Source organism: Thamnophis sirtalis, unplaced genomic scaffold (assembly GCF_051295495.1).
Source record: "Thamnophis sirtalis isolate CommonGarterSnake01/CBP01778 unplaced genomic scaffold, rThaSir2_p1.2 scaffold_6, whole genome shotgun sequence".
NCBI lineage: Eukaryota > Metazoa > Chordata > Lepidosauria > Squamata > Natricidae > Thamnophis > Thamnophis sirtalis.
This window is the reverse complement of record NW_028261386.1, coordinates 65,383,667-65,396,242: the sequence shown is the minus strand read 5'-3', so window position 1 is coordinate 65,396,242 and position 12,576 is coordinate 65,383,667. Positions and strand designations below refer to the sequence as shown.

General features: G+C 33.9%; 1 protein-coding gene across 3 annotated transcripts in view; it reads right to left on the bottom strand.

Annotated features, from left to right (window-relative positions):
* Positions 1-12,576, bottom strand: part of AKT3 (AKT serine/threonine kinase 3) — a 163,745-nt gene that overhangs the window by 12,231 nt on the left and 138,938 nt on the right. For all 3 annotated transcript variants that reach the window (XR_015696982.1, XR_015696983.1, XM_087718033.1), the window contains exons 11-12: positions 9,249-9,463; positions 8,161-8,248 (exon numbers count right to left, since the gene is read on the bottom strand). Coding sequence is in view for 1 of the 3 variants with exons in the window: in XM_087718033.1 (XP_087574159.1) it covers positions 8,161-8,248; positions 9,249-9,463 (303 nt within the window). In the remaining 2 variants the exon portion in view is untranslated. The remainder of the gene's footprint in view (positions 1-8,160; positions 8,249-9,248; positions 9,464-12,576) is intronic.

Sequence of the window (12,576 nt, the reverse complement as noted above, 5' to 3'; positions counted from 1 at the left end):
TTCTCTTATGGGAACGTGCCCCACCTCCCCTTTATCTGTTGGAAAAAACTCTTAAGCAACATCCAACCTTTCCTTGCAGAGGTGCCTGTAGGCTGGCAGTTCGGATGTCTGATCCCGAACGTATGGGCGAAACGTATGCAAATGTTTGTGGTTGCACATGAATGCATATGAAGAGGTAGGTTTGGTTTCGCTTCTGCAGCCTGATGGAGGTCTACGAGAGCCTTGGAAGGGTATGTGTGTACATGCACACACACAAACTCACACACACACACACACAGAATATAAAGATTGCCTGACTCAAATGATCAGGTGGGGTAAATTCTAAATAAACATTTACTATAAGATTGGAAAGAAAAAATCTATTATTATGTCCTGTGGGAGGGTGGGAGGATTTTCCGGTGATTTGAAGGGAGACCTGCAGGAAGGGAGTGTTTGAAACCAGACAACTTTTAGCACTGAATATTCAAAATTGATTTCCATCTGTCCGATTTGCTCCCTCGGCAAAGAAGGACAAGACCACCCAGGCGGAAGGGGGGGGGGTATCAGAAATAAGAGTTAGGTGATATATATTTGAATCCTTTTGGGGAAGCTCCCAAGCTGCAAATTTATCACAGTGCTGAATTAGGGAAGATGAGAAAAAGTAATGTACCTGACTTGTTAGGCAACAGAAAGAAGAGTAACTTTTTCCCCCAAAAAAGAAAACCTGTCACATTTACGATGGACCTTTCCTCATGCTCCAAAACAGTTCAAGAGCTCTGCTGACTACTCTACTGTATGGTGTATTCAATCCTGAGGTGGCTTGAACCAGTTCTTGTTCGTGGCACCCTCCAACAGCAGGTGCATTTATTTCTACCACAGGATTTGTACAGTAACACGAATAAGCCGAAGCGGCGTGGACATACAGCTTTTGTGAAGGAAAAAGTTTCTTGTTTATTTTCCTGCTGACTAAAAACGCAGATAAGCCTCATAAATAAATATTTATCTTAAAATCTAAGATAAAGTACTTTTAAAATAACCAGTCACTTTTCACTATTAATAAAATGATGGGAAGGGAATTTTAAAATCACCAATTGAGCCTTTTTTAAAAATAAAATGCTTAGTATCACAGCTGTCATTGCTAAATTATGTTAGAGCCTAATAAAATAGATTCTGATTTATAAAATATAGATACTTTATTTCCCTTTCATTTAATAAAGCATTTTTAAAAAAATTAAACAAAACAGTAGATTATGCATTCCTTAAATCAAGATTTTATTTTTCTCTACATACAAACTCTATATCAATGTATCTTAATTTGAATACATTAAACTATTAATTAGATTAAACTATGTATTTTTCACAAATAACCTAATATTTCAATACATTTTATTGAAAATGATATATGCAGTGTTATCTTCATTTTAGATGTCAAAAGGGGTTTGTGGCTCTTTTCTGTGGGAAACAGGTCCAAATGGCTCTTTGAGTGTTTAATGTTGCCGACACCTGGACTAGAAGACCTCCAAGATCCCTTCCAACTCTTATTATTCTATGTTTTAAATAATCATTTCAAACCTGAAAAATGTAACTTTTTTCTATATCTATTAATCTATCCTTCCTTCTTTTCCTAAAAATCCAAAAAGTCAAGAAAGAAGCTTCGCAAGACTGCCACCTAAGAGCAAAAAAGCTGAATCAGCATTAATCTGCCCTTTTTAATCAATCCATTTAGATCAAAGGTCCTTGTAACACTAATTATTTTAGATTTTTTTTTGTTTTGGATCAGCGTATCTGTAATTAAATCTTAATCAGAGTTATATACTATCTATACAGGATTTATGATAGACTACATTTCTTCCAAAACATTCATTAATTTAAAAACAAACTATTAAAACACTTTCTACATCAGCAAAATCAGACCAAAGAGGATGTGCTTAGATAGTAGTTACTCTAATCTCAAAGTTCTGACATAGAAAAAGCAGAATTTTCAATTTAATTGGTGTTGGATAGAACAATGAATCTCAGTAATAGGTACAGAGTGTTCAGGCAATTTTCTTCAAGGTATGCAAAGTTATAAAACAGAAGTAATAAACAAAAAGAAAATAAAGGCAGATCATAAGAACACCATATTTACTATGTTCTCTTTGCCTTTATATTCTTGAAAACCTGCCTTGCTTTCACGATGTCCTAAAGCTTTTTGTTTTTTATATTTCTTACCAGTGTTGATGTAAAATAAATGAACTTATTTGATTATATTTTACATATTACTCATACATTACATTCAACAAAGACTCTCATAACCGTTTTCATTTCTTTGCACATTCATTCTCTACATTCCCCACTCCATATACATTACAAAATCTCCCCACTCCCGATTGTGCCAGGTGTGTGCTAAGGATGGGACAGTTAAGTTTTATTGAAATAAATATACAGAATATGAGCTATAGAGAGGGGTCCCCAACCCCGGTCCACAGCCTGGTTCTTGGCTAGGCAGTGAGGCTTTATGGCATCAGATTAATAGTGATGGCTCACATCACAAAGGGCCTCTCAGGCAACCAAACAAGGCGGCCTTTCCCACAGCTTTCTTTTTTGCCAAGAATTGTGCAACCAGTCAGTAATTGGGCAGTGGAAAAGCAATAATGAAGGCAGCTCTGATCAGCTGTTCAGTGGATGGGAGAGTTGAGCAGGAGTTGCTGCCACTTCGCTGACGAAAATGTCATTGGTTTTGCAATGGTGGCTACACTGGCTTTATTCCTCCCTCAGGTAATAACAGCAGCATATCAGTTGAATTGCTTTCCCCTCTCCCTGAGTATTGAGCTGTCAGAACCTCTATGTTGCCTGCCCTTTACATTCCAGAAGATGTCTGGAATATGTGTGACAATTAGAACAGGAGCAGCAGGTGGCTCAGTTGGACTGTCAGTCTGCATCCTGTGCTGTCACATGACCTATCATACTGCGAGCAGCCATATTGCCTCAAACACTGCTACTATTTGATCGGGGGGAGACTAAGCTGTTTTCTTTTTCCCCCAACTTCGCACTGCTTCAGACTTTTGTATCTTGTGGTCCTGAAGACATGTTGTATGTAGCACCATTATTTTGTGTGCTAAACTAGTTCCTTTTCAGCTTCTGGATGCAATTCAAAGTGCTGATTATCACCTATAAAGTTCTTCATGGCACAGGGCCAGGTTATTTGTGTGGCCATCTGTCACAATTATCTCTGTTCATCCTATGGAATCTGGCAGAATGGGCATGCTGTGGGATTTTTATAAGAAACAATGTCACCTGGCAGGACCAGGAGGCATGCTTTCACTGTCACAGCACTTGCCCTATGGAACGCTTTCCCCAAGATTTAGATGACTCTGATCCTGCTGTTCTGTTTCATGGGTCTGAAAAACCTGGTTCTTCCCCCAGGATTTTAGAGCATGGAATAAGCCATTCATAGATGAAACAACTTGAATGAAATATGTGATGGTTGGCTTTGGTTATCCTGTCCTGGATGCTGTGTTTTGTTTTAGCATTTGTTTTTGTGCTTTAATCTAACTGTATGTTGCCCAAGATCTCTTTTGTGAGTGGGGCAGTCATATAAATGAAAGAAAGAAATATACATATTTTTTTCAGCAATTATTCTTGGGCATGCATTTTTTTCTTATCCAGGGTCTTTTTGCTTTCATCATTCCACCAAACCTTTTTTCACTCTTTCCATCAGTGTAACTACAAACATTTCTATGGCACTCTACAGGATAAGCAACTTCAACATTGCCTTACATCCAGTTTCTATTCATTCTATTGAGAGATTAAATTATTTTCTAATGCTTTTTCAAATACAGCTCATACTTCCACTAAAGCATGATCACTGATTTCAGTTTGCTGAAATCAAAGAAACTTCATTGAAGGTATAAAGAAAACAAAAATTATGATTTGATTTAAAAACAATTCCTGCTCAATATAAAACGTACGTGTGTGTGTGTGTGTGTGTGTGTGTGTGTGTGTGTGTGTGTGTGTGTCCGTGCGTGCGTGTGTGTTTTCGTAGATTTTCATGGGTGTAGGTATGCTGATCTTGTTGTATTCGGGTCTTTTCCCATGTGAGATTGAGATTGTCTTGGCAACATTTTGGCGAGGTCTCACTCGCCATCTTCAGCCTGGGTTTTGGGCAGTTCCAACCACGCTTTAAGCCCAAAACCCAGCCTGAAGATGGCAAGTGAGACCTTGCCGAAACATTGCCAAGATAATCTCAATCTTACAAGGGAAAAGACCCGAATACAACAAGACCAGCATATGTATGTATGTATGTATGTATGTATGTATGTATGTATGTATGTATGTATGTATGTATATGTGAAAAGACCCAAATACAACAAGACCATATATACGAATACACACACTCACACACACACGCACACAATATGCAAATATAATCAAACATTTAGAAAGGAGAAAAAACATGATTAAATGACAATATTAATAAAATAATGAAATCCAATGTACTGCTTAATTGCCTTTCCTAAAACTATTACAAATCCAAGTTTGTAAGCTTGCTTTATGAAATTAACTCCTTAAGCAAGATGAAGCTAGACTGGACTACAAGAGGAGTAAACTTACAACCATAATTGAGCCTAGAATTATGTTTGTAAGTTTTTGTGGTTGACATAAGATCATCTGAGAGACAATTCGTGAAGTATGTGGATAGAGTTGCAAAGCATAGAAAAATTTATGCATGGGAGTTAAAATCGTGATATGCTTGTATGCAATTACACAATGTATTTACATATGTTTTCCACATTGTTTTTCTCCACTATTCAAGCAATCCTGTCTGCAGCTCGTAGAATTATCAATCAATGTGAAGTAGTTCCATATACTTGAACATTGTGTTAATACTTGTGGACTGTATGTTTGAGTGTAGTTTGTGTTTTCAGACTAAAAAGTAGGATAAATTGTTATATTTTCTTGAAGCTATATTAATGGATTGGCTAAACATAGTTTGAGGAATTGAGAATTGAGAAATTTTAATAATTGTTATTCTATCTAAATCTTTTTGATAATTGACAAGTACTTTTTTGAAAAAAGCATGACACAAATTTTATCCTTTTGCAAAACAGGAACATCACAGGATTGGAAAGAACCAGAAATACATGGAGCTGTGATATTAATTAAAGCCAAGTTTATTACTTTGTATAAATGAATACTATTAGTTTGTATAAATAAATACAATAAATAATTAGTGTACATCCTGTATTTTTGCTAGGTAAGTATAACATGCACATGTGAACTTATTACACAAATACAACCGGCCTGTGGCAAACTTGTGATACTAAAAACTGTCAGTGGAACTATTTTTATTGATTTTCACTAGGAACTGGATTCATGTCATGAGTTCTAGAAGATGTGCATTTTGCTTCTGGTTCAATTCAACTGATATTTCTCTTAAGTTTCTATTATAAATATTAGTTTTTTTATATTTAAAACTAACGAATTAGTTCTAAATTCTCAGCTGTACATTCACATATGTAGAAAATTAATCTGTAAGGTTTACAGTAGTTTGTAACAATTAATCTGTAACATTATGTATTGAAGCTGTGAAAATATTATGATTTTCTGTGTGCATAGCATTCTGTAATTTTTATAGTCCTTGCCTCTTTTCCTCATTGTTAAACTCTAATTTTATAGACAGAATTCAGAGTGGTCCAATTTAGTACAAATAAGAGTAGTGCCACCCTCACATTAAGTATTCACAACTAAGATGTTTGAGTTTCTCAACTATTAATACATTATATTGAATTACACATTGCTTAGATTTAAGGTAAAACGTATTAATTCTGAAGGGGTGCCAAAAACTGAGCGTACTGGCAGCTCTAGTGACAGAGGTTACAAGGCCTCCACTTTCCAGAAGCTAGATTCCAGCTACTGTTTTTAGGATACAGCCCAGTGAAATTAAGCAAACTAACTCTACAGTCCATGTATCCCTTAATTAAGAAGATACAGAAGAATATTTTGCATTCTTTCTTATATTATAGACAAATAATTATTTACCATGAATATTAAGTATTAAATATTGTTAAATAATAAGCAAAGGCACTTAGACTTATATACCTCTATGGTGCTTTATAGCACACTCTGAGCAATTTGCAATGTCAGCATATTGCCCCCAACAATATAGGTCCTCATTTTACCAACCTTGGATGTATGGAAGGCCTAATCAACCTTGAGCTGGTCAGGATTGAACTCAATAGCAATAGCAATAGCAGTAGACTTATATACCGCTTCATAGGGCTTTCAGCCCTCTCTAAGCGGTTTACAGAGAGTCAGCATATTGCCCCCAACAATCTGGGTCCTCATTTTACCCACCTCGGAAGGATGGAAGGCTGAGTCAACCCTGAGCCGGTGAGATTTGAACCGCTGAACTGCTGATCTAGCAGTAGCCTGCAGTGCTGCATTTAACCACTGCGCCACCTCAGCTCTTAGGGTGTAGGCAGAGTTTTTAAGACTGCAATACTGCATTCTAATTACTGTGCCACCATAATAAAAATTACCCTGAATTTTATTTTCCCTTTTACTCATTTATTTCTTTCTTAAGTAAAAAAAGCTTCTGTTATTAATTTTTGTAAATGTTATTAAGATGCAATTATAGAATATTCATTTTTTAGTTTCACAAACTTAGCACCTGGAGATTGGGGAAATGTTAGTAAATTTACTCTTCTATTTTAAATGGTGTGAATTCTTTTTGGAATTGTATAAAATAGCTGATGTTTGCTAATTAGCTTAATTATTTATTTGCTGTCAGCGTTCATATTACTGCTTCATAGTATCCAACTCTACAGCAAGTTGCAAATTGCCACAAAAAATGTGTTATGTTTATATTTGCTAAATTATTTGCTCAATATCAAATATCACTGAAAAAGCATTTTCCCTTCCCTTTAGTTTTTAAAAAAGAAGTTTGAAACTATGTGATAAATCAACACATTTTGACAGAAACTTTCCCCATTGTTTTATTTTATAATTCATCAATCTTTAATAATACAAACCAGCTAAACTCTCATCAAATAATAAACTCCACTGAACATAGTTTGATTTATTTTTAGAAAAAATATGCAGAGGATTCTGCTGCAAATTATTTAATCTCAATGCACACACTGTTAATTCAGAGATTTTAGAAAATATTCAACATAATTTGAAACTAGCAAAATCTTTGTAATTATTTTAAAATCTATATGTTACCCAACATCAAACAACTGAGGGCAGTTCACTAAAAACAAGACAAAATAAACAAAATAAACAAAAATGAAGACTATGACAAAGTTGATAAAAAAGATAGTAATTTTAAAAATGAACCCACAAAATACAAGGGCTTCACTCACTATCACCAAAGATAGCTGGCTCCCAAAACCAAGAAAGATATGTGAATTACTTCTGAGTAACTTCCTTTATTTTTCCTCAACTGTAGACAAAAATCTAACAAATATTCTTTCCCAAATCTAGATTAAGGAGTTTGAAAATCCTTTAAAATAGGTTTTCAAAGAAACATTTAAGTAATATTAAAATAATGTAACACTGTGAAGTTTCAGTATATTAAAAATTACCTGAGGATGCTTAACTCTCCCTCCAATCCAAATTTTGCAGCAATACCAATAGCCCCTACAAGAATTCCTTCTTCAATATGACATAGTATCTCAAGATTTACACTAAGTTATAGTTTAGGCTTACAAAGTCCAAAGGAAAGATGAGTAAAAAAAGAACAGGATGGCTACACAAAGTGACCCTCTGAATCCTCTGCTTGAAACCCTGTGGTAAGCTGGTTCATTTCAGCAACTATTACAAATGGAAATGCTTTCACTGCCCCTAAGAAAAAGTCCTGAAATTGAAAGTCTTCAAGAAACCCTAATCTTTCACACAGGAAACATTTGAAAATACAAAATATATATATAATAATTATGAAATGTCTGATTCCACTAAATATAAGCACTGTTTTTAAAAAAAGATTAAGACTCAGTTCAGTAGAAGTGCGATGCTTCTATTAAATCAGAAAAGACCAAAATTGTTACGCTTAGATATATTGGAGTTTTTGTTGTTGTTTGATAGTTTGCTAAATTTTACCTGATATGCATTTACTTGATATACATTTGTTGTAATTGAAATAAGGTATATTCTCTTTGGGATTTCTTAGGAATTCTGTTTTATCTGATATAAACCTACCTTTTTATCATATACATCTTGCCAATTTATTCCAACAAAGAAGCTGTGTCGCATAATTTCTTTAGCATCATCTGGTCCTCCACCAAGACTATTGAGGAGAAGAGTATAAGCAATAAGAGTTCTTATTAGTAAAAAAAAAAAAAAGAGGGGGAGGGGAGTACAGAGACCATGTGATCACTAAAATAATTAAAATTATTCCATGGAATAATTTAAGATTTAATGTAAGCCATTTAATAAATAAAAACACAACTTTCAAGTTGGGGAATTTGTTTTTAAAAATAAACAATGCATATATAATTATATGCCTTCCTTAATATAATTTGGAGCTCATGTACTTTCACTTGCTTTTATTAAAATTTGCTATGCAAATTAATTGGATTGAAAATACAGGAATGCTCATACAGATTTTAATCTTAAAGCGATAAAATTTCCTAGAATATGTAAAGTGAATTTTGCATTAGAGTTATCTGCACTTTCTGTTCCTTTTTCTTCAACTGGCGCCCCACATATGTGGTAGAGCCAATCTGTTGATGTTATGATGTTTTTATCCTAGGTCTTTTTATTCTGTATAACTTGTTTTATTTTTTGTAAATTACTCAGCATCATGTATATGAGATTGGCAGCTATCAATCAATCAAATAAATAATATCTGAAAGTCTTATAAGATAAAAGAGACAATTCAGAAAACTGAGATCCCAGTAAGTATACCTTAGTGCCTCTATCACTCATACAGTTTATGAATACAACTTGAACAAATTTCTAATCTTCAGAAAGTGACATTTTACTATGGTAATTAAAATACTGGAAAGTCCAGTACTGACTAAGCACCATTTTAGTTCATAAGAGATATTACCTCTTTAGTTATAAACTTTGCCGCTTCTGATCCTACAAAAAGTCAATATAGTTGAGTAGAATATAGTTCAATAGAGAAATATTATCAGTTAATTCCTGTTCACTGTGAGGAAAAGGGCATCATGTTGCTTAAACAGGAATTTTCTAAAAAGCAATTCTCATTTTATTCTTTTTCATTCCCTTGTATATTTTATATTGTATATATTTTTAATACCAAAATATATCTTTAATCTTACCGTTTATTTGGATCTTTTATCAGGAGACCTGAAAGCAATGATTTTGCATCAGATGAGAGAGTTCGAGGAAATTTTATATCTTCCATTAGAATGAGTTCAAAAAGTTTTTCATGATCCTGGTTGTAGAATGGCAATCTGCCACACATCATTTCATACATAACAACTCCAAGGCCCCACCAATCCACTGCACGACCATAATCATTGTCTTCCAAAACCTAAAATAGCAATATCAAGGCATTAACACATAGACAAATATATTTACCTGATGAACAGATTACTTTTGAAATAATTACCCTTTAAAAGAGAGTGTTGTCATAATTTTCTAAGGAAAAGGGAAGTATTATATTTAGTCTTTGTTTAAACAAGGCAGCATCTTCATTTCAAGGTCATTATCCTTCTAGGTAAACACAGATGTACATGATTTAAAAGCTAACTTTTGAGCATCTGTTTTTATGTGCCTTGAGCTCTACTGTTTTATCTATTAAAATAAAGGATTCAATTCAGTGTAACGGATCACAGTCCTGGTCATAAAGTACTTCATTTTTCGTCTTCCACTACAGAAGCACTGATGTAGGTCCAATAGTTCTGGAGATACCGCAAGGAGTACAGTATCTCCTGCTCGCTATGCTATGACATTGTTATGACAAAAATTAATACTCTGAGGCAGTGTTTCTCAACCTTTGAAACTTTTAAGCTCTGTGTAGACTTCAACTCCTGGAATTTTTCAGCCAGCATGCTGGCTGAGGGATTTAAAGAATTGATGACCACACAGTTTAAGTTGCTAAGGTAAAGAAACACAGCTCTAAAAAATTGAACAACATATAAGACATAGGCTTGATTTATTGTATGCCATTCAATTAACAGTGGAATGCAGCATATAGAGCATTATTTTCTATTATTCATCAAAAGAATTCTGTGAGGAAGCTTGGAGAGTGACTGGACAAAGCCATCCACTGAACTTCCTGAGCCAAAGGTAGACTACAACTAGGTTATCCAAAAGCTTAACCACTACATGACATTATTTTTTTAATTATTATGGCCAGTTGTATCATCAGCCAGATGTTTAGACTGGATCTGGCATTTTTATCCACCTATCGAGTTCTTCCGAAGAATCTGGGATAGAGAAATGTTGGTATTTGTAAATTTGTTACATCATTACAGGATGTAAACTGTACCAAGTAGCATTCTATAATTGAGTGATTGTAATTCTTTCAATGTCAACAGTCTTCAAGCAGTATGCCAGATTTTGGGGATTGCACCCAAAGCACCTTTTCCTATTGATACTAACTTTGTTCTCTTCTGCCACTGCCGTTTACTTCTATTTGCAGGTCTTTGTATTTTGTGATTTTCTCCAATTCTTTCTCTTCTATTCTGCTGTCTTCAGGCACTGCAACATCCACTATCCAGATATGTTTGTCTTTCTTATGAATAATTGTTAACTCTTGAGTATTATGTAGCAGGTGCTTATGATCGGTTGCATATTCAGGTAGTTGTTTAGGCTGGATTTTGCCTTATTGAGTCTTTTCCAAACCCTTGGGATAGATAAATGTTGTTATTTAATGATATTAAATATATTGTTGCAGGATGTAAGCTATATCAAGTAAAATAGCTTTTTACAATTGACGTGGTGATTTTATCAATGCCAATAGTGTTCAAGTGGTGCTCTAGATGTCTTGGCATTCTATTCAAGGCTAAATTTGTTTAATTTTATTTAATACCAATTTTGTTTTCTTTTGCCAAAGTATTGCAATTTCCATTATCTAGACTTCTTTTAAATCTTTCTTATGAATAATTATTAAATCTGGGTTGTTATGTGGTAAGCACTTTAGCGTCTTCGTTTTCTATTACTTTGTCTGTTTTGTGGTTTCACTAGTTCTTGCTTGCAGGCAAGTGGTATTTCTTGCAGATATTCCAATGCACCATTATTGGTACTTTGTCATGCCATTGCTGTTGTTGCTCGTTGTTATAGTTAGGACTGCTGGAACAAAGAAAATATTCCTATTTTTTTTCCAGTACCATATAATATGATACAATTGTATACATCATTGCATAAGAACTCCTTTCATTGTTAAGGTACACCTGTAAATTTATTTAATGGCATTAAGATGAAAAAAAAAGTATTTCTTCATATAAAAGGATGATGCCTATAAAACTGAATCAAGTCCTACTTCTAGCTAAATAAATAAATAATAAGTAAAGAGTTTACTTATATAGAAATAAAAGCAATATTTTAGAGCTTTTCTGCTTGTTTAATAATCATTGTAATAAAATTCTACTTTTCAATGATGAAAATAATAGACAGTAATGGAAAACCACTGTCATGCATTAAATTATACTTGACCAGTAAGTCACTAACACCTATCAGTTAGTGCACAGGTGTCAAATTTGCCGCATCGTATTGCTATCACGTGACGTATCATGTTCCCCTTTGTGGAGCTGGGGTGGGTATGGCTTGCGAATGGCCCATCCGACCCATGAGCCGCCAGTTTGCATCCTTGAGTTAGTGTATTAACACTATATAAACTACCTTGAGACTACTGCATTTAATTGACATTAAATTGATTAAATAAAATTTAATTGATCATATAAAAATGACTTAAACTATTTTAGTTTATACATGAATAAAAATGTTAGAGTGATTAAAAGTAAACTTTGTTATTGTTACATAACTCACATATCTATTGTAACATATTTAGAATGGGGGTCCCTTTTGCATTAAAAGCAGGGAAATATACCTGGCAATATATGAAGTGTCTGAGGCTTTTTTTAAAAAAAGTATAAATAATAAAACCTAATATTTACTTTGGAGGCACCACCAATAAAATATCTAGTGAAACAGATCTAGAAACTTTTGAATAATTTAGAGAAAACATGACATTTCAATTCAACCTTACCATAGCAAGGTGGGATTTATCAGTTGTTATAATAAAAATATTTCCTATATATTAGGATACTTCAATATATTTCAGAGATGTAAAAACAACAATCATGGTTTCCAGTTATTAGATTATGTGATTGCCTTAATTTAAAACATGATTTTACTCTTATAATGTCTTGCAACAGAAAGAACTATTTTAAATGCAGTTTAATTTGTTTTCAAGACAAATTAAACTACAACATTATGTTTCTCTTTTCCAATTTATTCATCTTGATTTTTACTATGAATGTTATGTTTCATATCACTGAGCATTAGTGAGCTTATTTTGGACAGTGTTAAATCACAACTGAGAAACAGTTCATTGTGGTGGTTAAGGCATCAGGCTAGAAACCAGGAAACCGTGAGTTCTTGACCTGCCTAAGGCACAAAGCCAGCTGACAACTTTGGACC